At 49.5% G+C, this 21,010-nt stretch overlaps 1 protein-coding gene across 1 annotated transcript in view; it reads left to right on the top strand.

Annotated features, from left to right (window-relative positions):
• The window catches only part of ALPK2 (alpha kinase 2), a 128,956-nt gene that overhangs the window by 84,971 nt on the left and 22,975 nt on the right, over positions 1-21,010 (top strand). Inside the window, exons 5-10 of the mRNA XM_065932821.1 lie at positions 2,238-5,556; positions 12,036-12,183; positions 13,202-13,329; positions 13,426-13,461; positions 16,847-17,121; positions 19,111-19,199. Of these exons, the coding sequence (XP_065788893.1) occupies positions 2,238-5,556; positions 12,036-12,183; positions 13,202-13,329; positions 13,426-13,461; positions 16,847-17,121; positions 19,111-19,199 (3,995 nt within the window). The remainder of the gene's footprint in view (positions 1-2,237; positions 5,557-12,035; positions 12,184-13,201; positions 13,330-13,425; positions 13,462-16,846; positions 17,122-19,110; positions 19,200-21,010) is intronic.

The raw sequence follows: 21,010 nt of genomic DNA, 5'->3' as shown, positions 1-21,010 counted from the left end.
ATGGACAAATTTTACATGGTCAAGGATTTGCCATATTTCTTTACCTATGGGGCTTCACTAGGCTATTTTAAAGTAGGATTTTGTTTTAAAAGGTAGAGAGAGGGAGGAACACAAGTATGTGCTAGTAAATAGGAACATGACTCTTCCATACATCAAGGCATGACACACCATGGTTATAACATGCCAGTGACCAAACCACCCTAGTCAAAGCTTGCTTTTCCTGTGTTTCATCTTTTCCAGGCGTTAACCTCTTAGCTATCAGCCTATAACTCTGATAACGCTAGGGAAAGTATGGTAACATCCCAGTAAACAACATACTGGCTTTTTAAACTGGAGCCCTTTGGAAAAAATTGCCCAGTGCCTGGCAGGGAATTCTACACATGGCATCTAGGCCATCCATAAATGTCTGGCACTGATGTCATGATGATGGCAAGATCTTAAAATAAAGGGCTGACATAGGTGATGGAAACTCCAGCAGGGGAGGAATGCTCAGAAGAGGGTCTTGGTGTTTTTAATCAGATAATCTCCCTACACATCTCAAATCATGACCGGGAAGCTGCCCACGCTTTCTATGCATTATCATTCAGAATGTGTGTGCTATAACTCACAGAAACTGAACCAAATTACTCAATGAAAAAAACATGCTACATGTTATAGATGTCATAGAGGGAAAACCATGAACACAAACTCCTGGACACTTCAAAAAAAACCTTGCTTGCTTACTGGAAATGATTTCTTCTCCCACTTCCATTCTGTCAGGATGGAAAATATATAGACTGTTTCTTTTCAGAAACCCAGGATGTGAGCCAGCAGCGGCCCTGCTTGTGGTTACTCTCTTAAAACAGTTGTCCCAAAAACAAGCAGACGAAAGCCCGAAATCTTTCAAATTTAGAGGTTTAATGGGAGTGAAGTTGGGCAGATCTGACTCAGCTGGTGTGTGGTGGTGGTCTGCTGATTCCTTCAAGTGTTTACGGAGCCCCTGCTAGGTGACAACCCATGTCCTGTGTCTCGGCGTAGAGTGGGTGCTCCCTGCAGTGGACCCTTCGCCTGTCATGTGTCCCCATCACCTGGGATTCTTTCTAACACACCGGAGTGAAAGTCACTCAGTCCAACACTTGGGGACCCCATGGACTATACAGTCCATGGAATTCTCCAGTCTAGAATACTGGAGTGGGTGGCCTTTCCCTTCTTCAGGGGATCTTCCCAACCCAGGGATCAAACCCAGGGTCTCCCGCATTGCAGGCAGATTCTTTACCAGCTGAGCCACAAGGAAAGCCCAAGAATACTGGAGTGGATAGCCTATCCCTCCTCCAGCAGATCTTCCCGACCCAGGAATTGAACCTGGCCTCTTTTGCATTGCAGGTGGAATCTTTACCAACTGAGCTGTCAGGGAAGCCCAACACATTGGAGGTGTGTGTTTAAATGTTGACTTGAATGGCTCTAGCACCCATGGAATTCATAGCACAGGAAGCTATGCAGAATTTCTTGTTCAGTTAGCACTTCTAACACCAATAAAATCTGAGTTAAATGAAAATTTAACTTAAGGTAGCCTTAAGGCAAGAAAAGATGAATCACCAGTGGGCAGCAAGCAGCATTTCAAGACTTTTTAACCTACCTGGGGCAGGAATGATGGGCAGTGCCAAAGACCAATCATAACGCCACTGCCTCACTAGAGGTGGGTTCAAGGACACACCTCCTCAGTAATCAACCAGCAAGCTGGCCTCAGGGACAAAGACTGCTCTTTTGTGGCAGGGGGCATGCGTAGACCTATAGCTGATTCATGCTGACGTTTGGTAGAAACCAACACAATGCTGTAAAGCAATTATCCTTCAATTAAAAATCTAAAAATTGCTCTTTGCTACTTTATAGACACTGCATGTCTTATGATCATATGAAGTTTCCTTCTGAAAAGATTCACATGAACTCTTGTGACTTAATCAAAGGTTTAGCAAATAATTTAACGTAAATTCCATGTTAGAAGGGAAAAAAAATCAAATGATTGTCAGGTGGCCTTTTACTGATAATGGGGAATTTGAGGATCCCTTGCAATATAGAGTTGCATTTCTTCAAGATGTCTCACAACTAGAGAGTTCAGGAATTACTGTTTAGATCTCAATTATTCCTTCTACTCTCATTGTTACTAGAGTCATCGAGGATTAACACTCTTGGGATTGCAATTAAGCCCTATTGTGGATCTCCCAGGAACAATTCTATTAATATCACTTTTCATCTTCTAGGTGCAAATTCAGGAAACATTCAGGGAGCGCATCTGTGTCAGCCACATGCCAGCTTTCTCAGAGCCTACTGGGGAGGAGTCTGCTTTTCCTGGGACCACAACAGAGTCCCTCCCCAACTTAGGAGGGATCGACAAAGAAAGTGCATCATTGGCCGAACACCTGGAGGTAGAAGACTGTACCCAAGGGGCACAGAATGAAGAAAACCAAGATGACAACACTCTCGGAAGTCCTTGGGGAGACCTGGGACGTGCGCTGAGCATCCCAGAAGCAAACAGTGAAGCCGTGTCCCCCTGTGAGCTGCCGGGGCCTCCCCCCCAGCCCCGGGCTGCCCCTGTGTCCCCTGAATTTGCACATACTGTCTCTGCCCTGGAAACCGTGTGCGCTGGGCCAGGGGATGGAGTAGCCGCGTGTGGAACGGAGCGTCTTGAAGCAGGTGACCAAGAAGCATGTGATACCGTGGGCTCTCTGGTTGGAGCCCCAGTCGGTAAATATTTGCCTCAAGAAATCTGCCCCCTGGACCTAGAGCTGGCAGGTCAAAGCAAACCACCTGATTTATGTCCTCCCGATGACAAGACTCTGGATGTTCTTCCTCAGACACGAGGTCCTGAGCCTCCCCAGGCTACGTGCGGGAACAGTGATGAGAGAGCCTCTCCCGACTCCCCTCTTTTCATCAGCACTTTCACCTGGAGCATCTCACAAAAAGCCAGTGAAGGTGCCACCGGGGAGAATCTAGCCAACATAGAGGGTTCCACCTCCACATCGGCCTCCATAGTAAAGGCTGGCCAGGAGAGGCTGAGTCCCAGCCACTCAGGGGGCCTTGAGGAAAGACGGCCTCTATCTCCAGAGAGCAACTCATCCGTTTGCGCTAAAGAAGGCGGTGACGAGAACTCTAGCCCCGGTGCCCCGGACTCGGCAGACATACCGGCAGGTCATAGTTCAGCAGCGAAGTTTCCTCAGGAGAAGCCCACAACACTAACTGCTAATGTTGAGTGTTCTGAGCTGACTGGGGAGAAGGACACATGCGCTCTTTCCATTGTCCTGAAAGGCCACCCACCCAGACACCTCACAGTTTCAGTTGCTGGGGACAGCCACGCGGGCGGCCCTGAGGAGAGTTCACCTCGGGTACCAGGTGGAAACACTTCTCAACTTCCTTCCGATGTACCGTTGGCTCGTGTTGTTAATGGTTCCACAATCAACTCTTCAAGAGAGCTGGGTCACATGGCTCCCAGTGGGCCCGGAATCCATGTCCAGGTTCCTCAGCTCCCAGAGGGAGAGGGTTTCTGTAGCAGTTCCCCTCTTCAGATTGATAACCTGTCTAGAAAGAAGAGCCAGACCGGGCCCAGAGCCGACACGAGGACCCTTGGAGAGAATTTCCAAGAAAAAGGAAGTGAAACAACACAGAGTGTCCAACAGGGTTCTTCTGACGATAATTTCCAAGAAATTTTGCCCACGACGCCTGTCGGACAAGTGGAAACAAACCTGGTGCCCTTGGACTGCTCGTCAGCCTCCACGGAGGGAGGAAGGCAGAGCTCGGGCCTGGGGACTCGTGTGCCTGTGATGGCTGAATCTACAGCGAAAGATGACAGTCGGCCTCTGAGCCACGGTCCCCCTCTCGCTGACGTCCTTCTGGACGAGTCTAAAGAGAGCAGTCCAGGATATTGGGAAGCGGGTAAAAAGCTGAAGATCATAACTCTAGAGGCTTCTGTTTCAGAAACCTGGTCACGGGGACAACCGACAGATTCTGGGCTCAAGGGGACGGACGCTGGTCTCATTCCTGACAGGATCCGGGCGATTCCTGATGTGCTAAAGGCGAGTGCTGCTGGGCCTAAACCGGGCCGCTCTAAGACAGCATCAGCCTGCAGTCCTCAGGCAGGGGATGGCTCAGCAATTGCTAATATCCGAAAAATCCATAAAAGGGAAGACCGAGCTGTTCGTGCAAGTTGGAGTTGTCTTTCCTCCCAGTATTTGAGCCAACGCAGATTCCTGGAGTCATCCGTGGACCCTGTGGAGGAAAAGAAAGTCTGTGTCACAGGCTTGCTCCCAGAGGCTTTCAGTACCCAAAGGAAGGACAATGCTAACCGTGTGAGCCAAAACCCAGATGAAAACCGACTCGAGAGGGATCGCCCTGCCTTCTTTAAACAACTCCTGTCCTGCCCTAACATCTTGGAGTCCTCTGTGGACCCCATCGATGAGCTGAGTGTGGGGTGGGCCAGGGTGGACCCACCAGAGCCTTCTGAGTCCACACTGGGGGCCATCAGAGTGGAGAATAAACCGAATGATGGTCACTTGGACCAGAGACCGGAAGTCCAACCTGCCATCTTGCAAGTTCCGTGTCCCCAGCAAAGTGGGGAAACCCCTCCAAGTAAAAACAGCATCAACCAAAACCAAACGGACCGTGTGGGACGGGAGGCAGGACAAAGTCCCCGTGACGGGGTGAAGCGGGACGTGCGTTCTGCCATCTTGCCAGTCCCGGGCCCTGTGCGGGGTGGGGAGGCGATTCCCGGCAGACGCATCAGAAGCCGCGAACAGGAAGGCGGTGAGAGGTGCTCAGGGGGGCCTGGACGCAGAGCAGCATTAGTTTCCCCCTCTTTAGCTCTCTCTAGCGGCCTTGCCAGGATGACCCCTCCATCTGTTGGAGCCAGTACTCATAGCCTCACAGCTCAGAGTCATGACCTCCGTGAGGAGGACTTTGTGGAGCCCAGAACCCACCAGCGTGCCTCTTCTGACTCAGAGGAAAGGCGAGCTGTGAAGAGTGAGTGGCAGCAAATGCCCTCTTCCAGTGGTCCCACCCGCGGGCCTTTTACCTCATCCCCTGAAAGAAGAGGCATCACAGGCTTTTCAAGAAGCCACAGAATTGAGGAACATAAGATAGAGGAGCCCCCCGTTGGGGAAACCAAATCCACAGGCACATCTGGTTCTCCGGCGGGGCCCCAGGCGTCTGTTTCTGGAGGTGTGTCAGCGAAAGTTCCTAAGATGCTGCTGGACCCCTACCCACAGGGCTCCACCCTGGGCCACGGGAAGAAGCTGGGGGAGGAGAAGGTTGGCCCCGTGGCGGCCCAAGCTAGCAGTCCACCCCCGCCAGCAGTGATGAAGTCACATGAGGTCAAGGAGAAGCAAAAAACCCCAGGAAGTGGACACTTAGCCGAGGGGGTAAAGAAGAAAATTCTGTCCAGGGTGGCCGCCCTGAGGCTGAGATTGGAAGAGAAGGAGAACACGAGAAAGAACTCGGTCTTTAAGAGTCCTAAGCCTGGAGCGTCGGGCTCATGCGCAGATGAGAAGGGAGAGCCCCAGAGGCCGCCTTGCCAAAGCGAAGGGAGAGGTAGGGCTGTGCTGCTTCCTGCCAGAGTCTGGGCTTGTTGACCTTGATGGCAAGTTTGCGTGTCCTCCTGCGCCCGTGCAGTTAGGGTGCATGTCCGCTGGGCAGGCACTGGAGGCCGTGACCAAGTGGTCTGACGTGTAGGCTGGTGGGTCTCTAATGCGAGTGACCGTGGGTTCCCCTAGAGAGCTCGTTTAGACAGATTGCTCAGTTGTGTTCAACTCTTTGGGACTCCACGGACTGTAGCCCTTCAGGCCTCTCTGTCCATGGGATTCTCCAGGCAAGAGTACTTGAGTGGGTTGCCAAGCCCTCCTCCAGGGGATCTTCCCAACCCAGGGATCGAACCCAGGTCTCCCACATTGCAGGCAGATTCTTTACCATCTGAGCCACCAGGGAAGTCCATGAATACTGGAGTGGGCAGCCTATCCCTTCTCCAGGGTATCTTCCCGATGCAGGTGGTCTCCTGCTGCATTCTTTACCAGCTGAGCGACCTGGGAACCCCGTTAAGACTGATGGCTGGGCCCAACATAGAGTTTCTGATTCAGGGAGAAAGTGTATTTCTACTGAGCTCCCAGGGGATCTGCTGGGAGTCCCACTGATACAGGCTGCCCACAGGTATGCTTAACTGAGGGAGCATGTGCTTAAGATGCTTCCTGTTTAATTATCCTTCAAAAGGTAAGCCAGAAAGAAAAACACCAATACATTATACTAACGCATATATATGGAACTTAGAAAGATGGTAACGATAACCCTATATGCAAGACAGAAAAAGAGACACAGATGTATAGAACAGACTCTGGACTCTATGGGAGAAGGCGAGGGTGGGATGTTCTGAGAGAACAGCATCGAAACATGTATGTTATCAAGTGTGAAACAGATCACCAGTCCAGGTTGGATGCATGAGACAAGTGCTTGGGGCTGGTGCACTGGGAAGACCCAGAGGGATGGGATGGAGGAGGGAGGTAGGAGCGGGGTTCAGGATGGGGAATACATGTAAACCCATGGCTGATTCATGTCAATGTATGGCAAAACCCACTACAATATTGTAAAGTAATTAGCCTCCAACTAATAAAAATAATTGGGGAAAAATATCCTTCAAAAAACATTAAAGAAACAAGCATATTAGACTGCAGTAATCCAGGTGAGAGATGATGGTGGCTTGGACCAAGATGGTAGCAATGCATAGCAGTGACTAGTGATGACATTCTGTAGATATTTTGTAGGTAGGAACCACGGGATCTGCTGACAGATTGTGGATGGAGGGTGTGAGAGAAAGAAGGCAAGGACGACTCCATGATGTTAGCCTGAGCTACTGTTAAGTTACAGGATTGCTGTTTACTAAAACAGGAAGACTGGAGGATGAGCAAGTTTTGCTGTAAAAAAGGAAAGTTCTTTTGGGAACTGTTAAGTGTGTGGTTGTGTCAGGGCCCAGTGCTGAGGCCAGGAAAGGACCACAGTATCAGCCATTAGGGACCCCGAGGTGGTCGTGTTCTGTTGGAGTGCCGTGAAATTCAGGGACTTTAGTGACTGGCATTAAGCTCATGCCATCTCTAACTTAGCCTCTGGCGGTCTTTGAGGCAGTGAATTTGTAATGCCTTGTTCCTTTGTTATTCACAAATGATTTGTACTCAGAGGGTTTCTCACATCATATAAAAGGAACGAGCTTTCAATCCCACTCTTACCCACATGGGCGTGTCCCCTTGGGTAGGTCATGGTTTTGGTGGTGGTTTAGTCACTAAGTCATGTCCATCTCGTTTGTGACCCCGTGGACTGTAGCCCACCAGGCTCCTCTGTCCACAGGAATCTCCAGGCACAAATAACGGAGTGGGTTGCCATGTCCTCCTCCAGGAGATCTTCCCGACCCAGGGATCTAACCCAAATCTCTTATGTGTCCTGCGTTGGCAGGAGGATTCTTTACCACTGAGCCACCAAGGAGCTTGTTGATGCTTTTAATCCTGGAGGCCCTTAAAGAGGTGAATGGTGGTGTGGGAAAGTTTAAAAATGCTTTCTAGGGGGAAAACCAGACTCCAGAGTTTGGGAAACCAAGTTTGTTCAGAGCACAGTGTATCTAGAAGGAGGTCTGAATGGGAGCTGAAGATTGCTGAGATGGGAGGGAGAGGTATTTGCTAGATTGCATCACTCCCATGGAAGAAGGTGTTGCAGACACAGTGAGAGATGTGTTCAACCTTTGGCACTTCAGCATCGGGAGCCGTTGAAAGGGAGAAGGTTGGAGTTAGGTTTAGAGGAGGAAAGGGACACTTCGGTTGTCCAAGTCCAGGTGTCTGACTTCTAGTAGAACAGTTACATCTGAACCCACTTAGAGGCAACAACACGCGTTTAAAATTTTTTTTTCATTTATCTTTGGCTGTGCTGGGTCTCTGCTGCAAATCCTCTTTAGTTGTGCTCCGCGGGCTTCTCCGTGCGACGGCGTCTCTCCCGTTGCAGAGTGCGGCGTCAGCAGCCGTGGCCCACGGGCTTAGCTGCTCCCTGGCATCTTCCTGGACCAGGGATTGAACCTGTGTCTCCTGCATTGGCAGGCAGATAATCTTTACCACTGAGCCACCAGAGAAGCCAAACACTGGAGTTTTGGTGAGAGGGAGGGAAAAGTGTTGTTTGGAAAGGAGATTTGAAGATGCCAGTTTTAAGAGATGAAGAGGTTTTAGTGCAGAGTGGAGAGCATATTTTCTATCTCACACTTGCTGCTCCTCACTGTGCTCACTGCAAAAGGCAGGGCAGGTCAAAGGGTGGAGAAGACAGCTGGGGTGTGGGTGGCAGGGAGGCTCTGTCCCCCGGGACAGGCAGCTTGGGTGGAATCTGTCACGGCCCTGTGAGAAAAAATCTTTAGTGCATAGTGAGTGGCTGTATACTTTCTGCCCGTTATAATGTCACTTCAAATAAAAGATTAAAAATTCAAAAAAGCATCAACCAGCGCAGCTAATTGGTACAATTAGACTGAACAGGATTTACAGAAAAACATTCAGGTACAATCTGGGAGTCTCCTTGTGACCATTTTTTCCATTAAAAGTGGCATGGGTTTTCTTTCAAATTGAAGTATAAAACTTCTTTCCATCTCACCCTGCCCTTTGAGTCTGAAGTCCCCGGGGTCTCTGTTCCAGGTTTCAGACCCTCGGGGGCTCAGAGTCCTGGTAACTGCAGTCAGTTCTGCTTTCTTGGGGGGATTGCATCAACGCCAAACTCCATCCCATAACCCAAGATCCCAGGCACCTCTTTCTGAGGTCTTTCCCGCAAAACCTGGTAAGTCATGAGAGATGGTGGCGAGGTAGCGCTGCGGCCCTCTAACGCCAGGGCGAGGCTTCTCTTAGCAGAGACCTCACTCCCCATCTGCGTCAGAGGGGCCGCAGAAAGGAACTGCACACGAAGCGACTTCCCGAAGCGGTATCCAACCGTACTCTAGTGATATGCTTCAAAACAGTTAAAGAGAGTGGAAATGTGCTTTAAAAAGTCAAGTGGTTTCAGCCCAGAGGCACTGGGGGTGGGAATCATGTTTGGAATTGTTGTCGGTCTCCGTGGGGAAGGACCAACCAGGTGCTGTTGGAGGGTTTGATCTCGAGCTGCTTTGATCTTCGGGCGCGAAGGGCTGCAACCCTGGGAAGCACAGCCTTGGGGGCGGGGAGGAGTTAGGCCTGTGAGCGGGAGGTGGTGTTGGGGGTGAGGGATGACTTGGAAAGAGGACAGAGTAAACTTTGATACTCCAAGCTCAGTGCAGCCAGAGCTTTATAGTCACCAGGGGACTTCTCAATCCTTTGCCCTCAACACTTGGCCAGAATACACACAGAAGATAAACCCAGCTTCAGCTCTTTCATCTGTTTTGTCCCCCACCCATCCCACACAAAACCGGGGGGGAGGGTAGGGTCCCTCTCCCAAAGCCCCGTGGCCGCCTGACCAAGCCTCTCTCTCCGTGACCCTCATTCAGCTCTGCCGGCCACGTTATGCCTTGCCCTGAATCCCCGTCCCGGTTTCTGTCTTCAGCACCCACAGCCGGCTGTGGACAGGGCTGGCAGGCTTAGGAACACTTAGGTGTCAGGAAATCATCCATGAAGAGTCCTGGAGGAAATGTGTCCCAGGTGGGGCGATGGGCGTGGTCAAGACCCTGGACAGATCCTGATGGCGGGGGGTCAGGGCACCTGCAAGGCCGCCAGCTCGGCCAGATGACGCGAGATGGGCTTTGTCATCCTAGGACTGGATCCCGTCTTTCGGTATATCTCATCTTTCTCCCATAATATCGTTAGTGCCTGGAGATACTCTCTAATGGAAGAATTCCTGAGCATCCCATATTACTTCCTGGGAAGAAAAATAAGCTTTTAAATACGTTACATAGTCAAGCTAACTGTTGCGAAGAGAGGGGGGGCAACATTTAACACATTGCCCTGTTGCCTGAGATTCCACTGCTGTGAAATCATCAGACAGCCTCCGTGTTGATGACTTTTGGCTGTGGATTCTATAACACAACCAAAGCTGTGCAACTGTGGAACTTGGCGTGTAACAGACCAACCCCACGTGTCCAATAACCTCACTACCCGCCCTGCTGTTCCGACCACTGGGGGTGTTTGCCGCCGACCTCTGGTCTGTGCTGCCGCCCAGTGGCTACCCTGAGTAATTACACTTACCTGCTGGGCCAAGCTCTCCTCCCTGGTTGGGCTTTTTTCAAGATCACAATTTCCTGAGAGGGATGGATATTAATATACACTGTTGTCGCTGAGTCGTGTGTCTGATTCTGCTATCCCGTGGTCTGTAACCCACAAGGCTCCTCTGTCCTTGGGATTTCCCAGGCAAGAATATCGGAGTGGGTTGCCATTTCCTTCTCCAGGGGATCTTCTCCACCCAGGGATTAAACTCGTGTCTCCTGCATTGGCAGGCGATTCTTTACTGCTGGGCCCTCAGGAAAGCCCATTAACATTCCTACTCCTGTTATAATTTCTAAAAACATTAAGGATTATAAGTTTACTGCTAAAAACAGTTTCAGCAAAAATAGAATAACTGGAATGTCTGGAATGAATTAGATAATCTACCTTCAGATATACATGATCATCCATGATTTTTAAAAGGTGACGTTCAAAGAACCAAGAATGTCACCTAACCCCAGGTAGTTGTCTGTTTTGCTCCTGTTTGATTCAGGTAGACAGTTCTAATGAAATTGATAGCGGACGTCCTGGAAATCCATTAGGATATCTTCAGCAAAAACAACTGTGAGCAAGGAGCAAGGTGGACGAATATTCTTCAACAAATAAATTGGTTGTTTTTTAAGAAAAATACTCATCTGGCTGTGCTGGGTCTTAGTTGCACCATGTGGAAGCTGCTTGTCCTGCAGGGACCTTTCGTTGTGGTACGTGGAGCGCTAACTGTGGCTTGAGGGCCCTTTGCCCCTCAGCACGTGGGGTCCTCCCGGACCAGGGCTCAAACCCGTGTCTCCTGCATTGGCAGGCTTGATTCCTAACCAGTGGACCCCCAGGGAAGACCCCTGCACATCACTCACTGTTGGAGATGCCTTTTGTGCCTGGGGCTTCGCCGTGCTGCTTGGCTGGTCCGCGTTTCATTCTGCTCCCCAACCCCCAGCTCTGCCTCTGACCTGACTGTCCCCTCGCAGCATCTTTGTCTGGCTGGGTTCTGTCGACTGCCGTCCTTCCCTTCCCTTTTTTTTTCTTTTTAAATCTCAAGTTCTGTTCCACTTTGTGCATTGCAGAGCTCAAGGAATTTTAGGTAGCGAAAAGTGGGACTTTTAAGAGTTTATATCCAAATTATACTAGCTGTCTTCAATAAACTTACAAAATCAGAAACCCTGTCAAATGCAGTTCATTCTCTTAAGAGGTTGAGGCATCTTCAGATAAAGCCAAGGGTCTTTTAGCATTCGTTTAGTGGTAAACAGACTCTAAAATTGCTTCATCTTCTTTGATTTCTAACAGCAGAGAAGACATTTTCAAAATGGAGTCTTCATTTCTTCCATAGTCATTATTTCTAGGACGTATGCAATTTCTCCCAAACTAGAAGCAACACTGTTTAAAAGGTGGCACACATCAAAATTGGAAAACAAAATCCTAATGATCATGGAAGAGTCACTTTCTGTTTCACATTAAAGTAGATGTATTTCAGAGGGCAGTGTTTAGTAGGCAGCCAATCCACATTGCCTGGCAGATAGGCTTAACTACATCAAGACCTTTCCAAAAGTGAAAAGCCTGCTTATTGCTCCTTAACACTCTCAAGGCAAATTTTTTGTGTCTGCTCTGAGCGTGCCAAGTGGGAGGGCTGGGAAGGGAGTTAGATTGACTTGTTCATTTCCTGTCTGCTTAGGAAAGTGACATCTCCCTTTAGACACTACGGTTTCCTCATCAATTAATGGAGGGTAATAATAATGATCTCGGTCTCCTGGCTTTGTTGAGAGAATTAAATGTGAGAAAACAGGAAAGTCTAAAAGCTCTTCTGCACTTCTGATAAGAACACCGACCTACAAGCTTTCTCCTTTCCAGCTCCGGTATTACTGAAAAAGATCCAGGCTGAGATGTCCCCTGACCACCCTGGAAATGTAAAACTGAGCTGCCAGTTTGCAGAGATTCATGAAGATTCTACCATCTCGTGGACAAAAGACTCAAGATCAATAGCCCAAGTGCAGAGAAGGTGCGTTATCTGCCCTGGCTACTTTTCACAACTGTTTATTTCACAACGTGGTTCTAAAGGAAAACAGTAAGTCATAGGAAATAAAACAAGGTTGAGGCAGAAAACTCCACACCCACAGTGTCCAAGAAGAGAGAGGAGAGATACCTGGACAGGGGAGAGGGCAGAGGGTTCGCGCCCCGCCGCAGCCGCACGCACCCCTTTCATCCTCGAAAAGCAGAGGAACCTGTCAGTCATCTGCTAGTCTGAGGTTCTGTGGTCCCCAGATTAAAGAGCTCTCCTGTCTGCCGTGCAACTTGCTATCCTCATAAATTCCCGTTAACCTGGCAAAAAGCTCAGACGAAGCTAAGAAGGTAAATCAAAAGGAAAAAACAATCTGAGGTTATGGAAAAGTGGCATCTCCCAAGGGTGGAGAGCCGCCATCTCTAAGATGGGAATACCAGTTTCTATCTGGGGCCCCAGGTTTATTAGAGGAGATGAGGAGGGGGGAGGTGAGTAAGCGCATTGTTGCCGAGAATCCCCCGATAGAGTGACCCGCCCTAAAGCCCCTCCCTAGCAGTAAACGCTCGCTCAAGTGAACTGGTGAATCAGGGTTTGTCACACGAAGGAAGTGACAGAAACAGATCCTTTTAGGAACAGATCCCCTGGCTCGATGGAAACCAGTCTAACTTAACCCTCACGAGCCTCTGCCAAGAGAGATCCCAGTTCAGCTCCCCAAGTGTTCTTAACCCTCTAGTCTTGTCACATGGTATTCTCTAGGCAAGAATCCTGGAGTGGGTTGCCCTTTCCTTTTCCATAAAAAGTGAGGCAAATCAGTTTTCTGTATAATTAAATGTCTGCTTGGAACACATCTTTGTAAACTGCTCCAGATGCAGCTATGGAAGACTTGAACTCTAGTTTCGTTTCTATAACATCACTCCAGAAAAATCCAACTGGGCTATGGTTGTAATAACGCTGCTTTGCCTATAAGTGCAACTTCAGAGCGATGACGCTTCCCTACGTCCGTGTTCCCCCACTGCAGAGCAGGAGACAACTCCATGGTGAGCCTGGCCATCCTTCAAGCCGGTCAGAAGGACCAGGGCCTCTATTACTGCTGCATCAGGAACAGTTACGGGAAAGTGACCGCTGAGTTTAACCTCACCGCCGAAGGTAAACCTCAGCTTTGCCATTTCCAGTGAAAACCGCTAGCCCCTGCCAGCTCAGGGCAGCTCGTTGGTACTGAAGGCTTTCTCTTCTGTCTTCTAGTTCTCAAACAGCTCTCAAGTCACCCAGACGTTAAAGGTAAGCAAATCTGAGCTGAACGGCAGCGGAAGTGGGTGCACCCTAAACCCTGAGACAGAGCCTCTAGAGATGAAGGCAGAAGCAGAGTTCCCATCAGCTCTTCTGACCAAGGAGAAGAGGGCTCAGGAATGCCTGGGAAAATGAGGATAACTCATAAGCTGTTTCCACCTAATCGCGGGGCCTACGATGAGTGGGTTAGGCTACAGGTGTCCAGCCTGAGCTAGTAAGATCAGACTATCTGTGCAGTTGTTGGGACCATGTGGTGGCGGGGGGGTGGGTTGGGGTTTAAGCTTCTCTGAAGCCGTGCATCCAGCCCATCCCCATGGGATTTTCCAGCCTCTGGCACTTTCATGGTGTATTTTAGTTCTGCTTTTTTTCTCTTTTTTTCCTTTTCAACTGGACTAGCAGTTGGACTAGCTGAGCAGATTTTCAGAGAGTCAGATGTCTAGGAGAATAAGTCCGTTCATTTGCATCTTAGCAGAAGTGAGAGGTGGACTTCTGTGCTTTCCTCGGGCACTAGGGTGCTGCTGGTGTAGCAGCAAGCTAGCAGCTGCCCCAGGACCCGGGCTGACTCGGGGCCACCCACAGAGGCCGTGCTGGTTGTGTGTCTCATGGGGACAGTTGCCCACTGCACTCGGACACTTGCTGGCCAGTTCTCACAGCCTGCCTGCGGGGCGGGGAGGCCCTGATTTGTAGGTTTCTAGTCTCCGTGATGCAGACGCTCGCCGTGGCCAAGTTCACACTGCCGGTCTGTACTATGTGCACTGATTTCCACCCCCCCCACCCCCCCAGGCAACTAAAATCCTGAGATGTTTGGAAATAAGCCAGTACAAACGATCAGGATGCAGTAACATCTAGTAATTAAAGACAAACGGCTGGGATCTCGACTTAAATGGTCTATTAAATGTTGCGTTTTGTCCAAAACAGACTTAAATGCAAATGCCTCACAAACTATTCAAACGCTGCAAACCTGTGAGTCATATGCTTGTGTAATTTTATAATCCTTTCCCTACATCTGTCTCCATCCCCCTGAAGTCTCAATATGCAAAAGAATGTCCTTTTCTCCTATCAGAAAAATGGCCTTCAGAAGAAGGGGTTCTGTCTCCTAAGCTGCTTAGCACCAGTGGGCATTCCCCATCGCAGATTCTTGCTCCGACCTCATGAATTTAGGTTTGCAGAGACTCGTTTCTCCAGGCTTTGACCAGTCAGGAATGAGGCCCTCGTGGGGATGAGGTACTGGTCCCTGCAACTCCAGTGCTGTGACTCCATCACGCGGGAGTCTAGACCCTGAAGACATCACCTTCTCCATGTGACCGGGGGTACAGTTTCTATGGCTGGGAAGGCCGTACCTTCCTCTGCCTCCTGTGTGCCTTTCGATGAAGAAGCTTCAAGTGACTTCACCTGGAGGAATCTCCCCTAGACACCTTATTTAAATCTCCAGAAGAGGCACATATAATTTCACAAGTTGATCTCTAACTAAAAATCTAATAAAACCAAGCTGGTGGGAGAGCCCAAAATGAATGACTCAGAGCTAGAACAACTTAATGATGGCACACAGGGCTTCAGAGAAGTTCTAAGATGCATCTTATATTTTCTCCTGGCTAAGTAGACATTCCTGGAAGTTACGGACAGGATTATTGAGGATGGTGGAGTTCGTGCCTGTCACCTATTTTTTCTTATGGGAAATTGCTCATCCCCACCCTTGTATAGTAAGGCACAGAAAGGTTTTCCTTCCTATTACGAAGCATAAAGTCTGGAACAACTTTTGTCTCTAGTTGATTAAATTTGAATTTTAAAATACACCAGCTTTTAACTTTCAAGAATAATTTAAGTTTGAAAACTTTGGCATCTTTGAAGGAAAACAATGTGGTCATTATATCTCACATTTATATGGGCTCTGGTGTATATACATGACATTTCCTATATTCTTTCAGAGCTCCTAGGGACAAAACTGTTAATTTCAATCGATCATTTAACCAGAATTAAGATTCGGGTTATATAAAAAGCACTCCATTTTGTTACCTAATCTTAAAATTTAACTTAAACCATACTCTGCTCAAGTTTTTTTTTTTTTTTCTTCTGGTTCTATTACTTAGGATGAAATCCATAATACAACTGTCTCTTTTAAAATTTATTTGGGAAAATAGGACATTGCCTACCTGTCTTCCTCTTCCTCTGAATCTAGTCTAAAAACTCCAGATAGGTTCCTCTGCAGGAGACTTCTGTTAGCATTTGTAAAAACTCTTGAAACATCTTCTTGAAGACTTCACTGACACCTTTATCCATTATTTTATTTGAAAATCCCCTACCTGCCCCCTTTCTGACAATAATCAATACCATTTAAGAATAGTAAATCTTTTCCTTATACTTTTCATTGCTAACATTGGTAATAGACTGCCCTTAAAATATGATTTGGAAATTTTTTCAAAGAAAAAATATTTCACTATTCTAAATGGTAAAGTGGAATTTTCATACGACTTGCAATGTCTATCTTTTAAGCATTCAGAAAGATAAGTTTTCATTTTTGGAGGAGCCAGAAGGCTTTTAAAATATGAATCTTATTTCATTGAAAGCCGTCTTCTCTCAGCCAATCAGAAGTCTGAGTTGGTCATCTCTAGTTTAAAGTGAAGCATTCTGATTGAATCCACTGTCATCTGAAACACATGCAGAAATCAACTCAATACAAGTGCTAAAAAACTTTTCACAAAGAGATCCAAGATGATTCTACCATGTTTCAGCTTCTCTTCAGAGGGAACTTTTTTTTTTTCTTGTTTTGGGTTGTACCTGCCTATTTCTTTAATGTACCACAGGCATTAAGAGGCAGTAACACCTGCAAGCAAACAAAGTTGGGTCTTGGGGAGGCAAAAACCTTACTTTTGTTCATGAAGCACAGATGTACACACAGTACATAAGCAGATACACAGCACCTTCCTTGCACTCACATTTTATGTGAAGCAATGGGGGAGGGGGGGGGAGGCTGAAAAGCATCCTTGCAGGGAGGCAATAATGAAACAGGAAACTGGGAAACATTGAGCCAGCAGATCTTACTGTCCGTTCTTGCTCCCTCTTCCACACTTCGCTCACCTTTTCCACTTGCCTTTAATCACCTGGCCTGACCCTGTTCACACTTTCTAGGCCTGTTCACAGTCCCTTCTCTTGCCCCGCTGGCCTCCGGTCCCCTGGGGGCCTGGCCTTGCTCTGTACCACAGTGACCAGCTCCCCCATCTCCCCGGCAAGCTCTGGCTCTGCTGGCAGTCCAGCGTGGCTCCCGCTCCCAGCGTCTGGGTCAGCCTTGTCCTTCGCTGTGCCTGTGTGGGGATGCTCGTCAGCCAACGAGCCGGGCTGGGGGACGCTTCTGTGCAACGGAAGCTGTGTTGCGTTCTAGTGTATGAAGAGATTGAGTTCAGCCAGCTCATCTTCCGAGAGGACTTCCTCCGCGACAGCTACTTCGGGGGCCGCCTGCATGGCCAGATCGCCACGGAGGAGCTGCACTTCGGGGAGGGCGTGCACCGGCGGGCGTTCCGCAGCAGGGTGCTGCGCGGGCTCGCGCCGGTCTTCGGGCCCGGCCACGCCTGCGTGCTCAAGGTGCACAGCGCCGTGGCCTGCGGGACCAGGGACAGCGCCGAGCTCGTCCAGAGGAACTACCGGCTCGCCGCGCAGGTGGGTCCGCGCCCGCGGGGCTGCCGGAGGCGGGAGGCGGACCCCGAACGCCCGAGGTCAGAGCCCACTCGGAGTCTGATGCGAGCGTCGCCAGAGGGGGCCTTTCTCCGTGGTTACTAGACCAAGGCCGAAGCTAGAAATCAAACCTTGGTCTTGGCTCTGATTTCTTGGCCTCGTGCCAGCCGGTCGGGACTTGCCTGGGTCTGGAGGGGCCTCGCCAGTTTCTACCTGGGCTGGGATCACTTCCAGAAAGGCTTCCTAGGAAGCCCCGTCAAATCCCGGGGCTTTGAATCTACCTGGACACAATGACATGGGGAGTGGGGTGTCTAAGCGACCTTAGATGCCAGGATTCCCATGGACTGCAGCCCGCCAGGCTCCTCTGTCCGTGGAACTCTCCAGGCAAGCATACCGGAGTGGGGTTTGCCATTTCCTTCTCCGGGGAAGGACAGCCAAAGTCAAGGGTAATTTCTGGAGGCTTCTGGTTTGTTTCAGGGAAGAGGAAGGGAGCTGGGGTACAGTCCGAAGGGTCAGCGTTTGTCCTGTTTCCTGCCTTCCTGAGTCATGTTCAGCGTCTGCCCATGAGCTATGGAGGAAGAGGGAGCCGAGTCTAAGTTCCTTCCTGTGTCACCGAGTTGTAGTACCCTTGAGGCAAGAGGGGAGGGGGGTAACACAGGCTTCTCCCCTGCATCACCGGCCCCTCCCCAGCACCCCCCAGCCAAGTCCATGAATTTCACTCGATGCCAGGTCTGGCCGTGCTTTCAGGAGAGCCAGGTGTAGCTCTTTCACAAACCAGGGGCCCTTAAATTTTTTAACCCGTAAAATGAATAGGCCAAACTCAGGTCTCTTGGGTGCTCTCGAGCATCATCCATCCGCGGTTATCTCAGACGTGGTGATTGTCCTCTGGGCTTGGTGCTCATGGAGACAGCCCTCTCCTTTGAGCACAAGATTCTGCCACACGTATTCCTTTCTCATCCAAATCTATCCTCCTCAGTTTTCTTTCACAGAGTATTCCTTCCATCTCAAGTACCGTCTGATCCAGCCATGGAAAAATCCCCCAGCATCCAGACGCCCACTTAGAAAAGCCCTACAGGGCAGAAAGCAGAATCCAGTTTGCTTTTCCTAAGCCAACAATCTTGGCAAGGTGTTCATTACTTACAGTTTGTTATACCTTTTAAAAAAGAACCTCACTTACAGTTTGTTATACCTTTTAAAAAAGAACCTCAGTGGAGAAGGAAATGGCAACCCACTCCAGTATTCTTGCCTGGAGAATCCCATGGACAGAGGAGCGTGGTGGGCCACAGTCCATGGGGTTGCAAAAGAGTCGGACACGACTTAGCAACTGAGCACACACGCGTGGATGTGTACAAGTTTTGAAGAATTCTGTGGTTATTTCTTAACAGTGTCACATGCTCATTAAAATAATTAAATACAGGGACGCCTCATCAATGATATATTTTCCCAAGGTGTAAATGTCTTCTGTTAACCTGTTTCTGCCTACAGAGTCAACTAATTTCACTAAGGCGAAGCTCCTTGGAAAAACTTATAGTCCTTGTTGGGTTCTGTGAACAGCTTTGACTAGCAAATAAATCCTTTGCGTACTTTTAAAAAAAAAAAAAAAAAACAAAAAACAAAAAACAAAACAGGACCTCAGATGGGAGAACTCATGGGAAACTCAGCCATCCCCACGCTTCATCTGAAACCCCACCCGGGGACCAGTCCCCTTAGCTCAAGGTGAACTTCAGCCATACGGGTCCTAGAAGCTTCATAGTTCAGGGACACCTAGCCCGCAGACCACGTTACCGTCACCTGCAGGGTTCCTTCAGGTCTCAGGGCTCCTACAGCTGCCAACCATAAGCTTCTGTGCCCCCAGCCACGGGATGGGTTTGCAAATCCATTGACTCAGCCTACAGTGGGAAACCCGAGTCTCACTGGACGACGCTCTGACTTTCTTCTCATCCCTGGGGTTTCCTGTGTGTTTGGATGATCTAGGAATGCTATGTGCAGAACACCGCCAGACACTATGCCCAGATCTACGCCGCGGAAGCACAGCCTCTGGAAGGCTTCGGGGAAGTGCCCGAGTAAGTGTTTCCCCCTCGGGTTGGCCCAGCTCTGACTTGGGGACGTGGGCGGGCTGGAGGGGTGAGAGGCTGGGAAGAAACAGGGCACATTTCAGTGGGTCTGTAAGCGCCAAGAGGGCACACGTGGCTGCCACCCTGTTCTTCACGGGGTCCCCAGAGGCTTACAGAAAAGTACTCGACAGATACTAAGGGGTATGGATGTACGGAGTAATTCAATAAACGCATGTACCATGTTAAATGGAAAATGTATCTACTCATGGATATTATGTTGTCTAAGCCATAAACAGAACAGATCATCACGAAAAACTTAGTCCTGTGATACAGCAAATAAAGATGGTGGTACGTCAGGGAAAAGCAAATTGGATAATTAGGAACACAGGAGTACAGTCCCTGCTTCGTGGAGCACTTACAAAGGCGTAGTGTCTCCCCACTGAGGTCAGTTGCACTGACCAAGTATCTATTGGAGTGTCTGGAGCTCGTGTGTCTGGCTGAAACCACACGTGGGGTGAGAAGGGGCTGTGCCCGTGCCCGTTGGAAACTGCAGACGGAGCAGCCGTTTACACATCAGTGCAAACGGGGAAGAGGGGAAAGCAGGAAGGGCCTGATTCTTGTCCGAGTCATCTCCGTGAACTCACAATACGGAAGAGAAATTCCCTTCCTGAGCTGGGGGTGGGGCACTCCACATACAAAGCCTCACACTTGCTGCTTTTCAAGGCGTGCCTGTGTACAAGTCACTTCCATTGTGTCCAGACCCTTTGAGGCCCCGTGGACGGTAGCCTTCGGGCTCCTCTGTCCATGGGATTCTCCAGGCAGGAATACTGGAGTGGGCTGCCACGCCCTCCTCCAGGGGATCTTCCTGACCCAGGGATTGATTACGTCTCCTGCACTGGTGGTTTCTTTACCAGTAGCGCCACCTGGGAAGCAGTTCTCAGCAACTTCAAGAAAAATGAACATACTGCAAAGAAAACCACTTTCAACTGCTTTTCTGTTAAGCGCACTGAACCAGTCTGGCCTGGACTGTCCGCAGCGCTCACCCCATTCTTCCCCAGCCCCCTCCTCCTGCGCTGGTCTCTTTAGTTCCTGGTTGAGGAGGAAGAGTCCCCCCAGAAATCAGTCCCCCAGGCGCGGCACCGAAGTGCCCTCCTGCAGGGACACACCCAAGCTTTGTGCCAATTGACTCATGCAAGACTTGGGGGCTTTTCTAAGGAAAAGAACACAATTATGAATATCAGGATGCATCCAGGGACTTGAAAAGGGTGAAGGACTCAGGCTTAATCAGCTTCCAGCAAATCTGCCACCGCTCTGGAAATGGCTGTGTATGTTTTGGAATCCGAATACCTTTCCTTATTGTGGGAGAGTTTGACCTCATTCATGGGCAAGGGCAGGATATGGAGGGGTAGTTCAGTTGCTCAGTTGTGTTCAACTCTTCATGACCCCATGGACTGCAGCACGCCAGGCCTCCCTGCCCATCACCAACTCCCAGAGCTTACTCAAACTCATGTCCATTGAGTCGGTGATGCCATCCAACAATCTCATCCTCTGTCATCCCCTTCTCCTCCTGCCTTCAATCTTTCCCAGCATCAGGGTCTTTTCAACTGAGTCAGTTCTTCACATCAGGTGGCCAGAGAATTGGACTTTCAGCTTCAGCATCAATCTCTCCCCAAGCACGTGACTGGTACTCAGCATCCATGTTGGAAGGGTTTCCCACTTGGTGTCTCAGAGGACGGGGTCCTGGTCTAGATTCTGCTCCTGAGAGAGGTGCTCTGCTCTCGGCTGAAATTGGGCAGGGAGAGGGGAGGTGTGCTGCTCGT

This window comes from Muntiacus reevesi, chromosome 4 (genome assembly GCF_963930625.1).
Source record: "Muntiacus reevesi chromosome 4, mMunRee1.1, whole genome shotgun sequence".
Taxonomy (NCBI): domain Eukaryota; kingdom Metazoa; phylum Chordata; class Mammalia; order Artiodactyla; family Cervidae; genus Muntiacus; species Muntiacus reevesi.
This window is presented reverse-complemented; position numbering and strand designations above follow the sequence as displayed.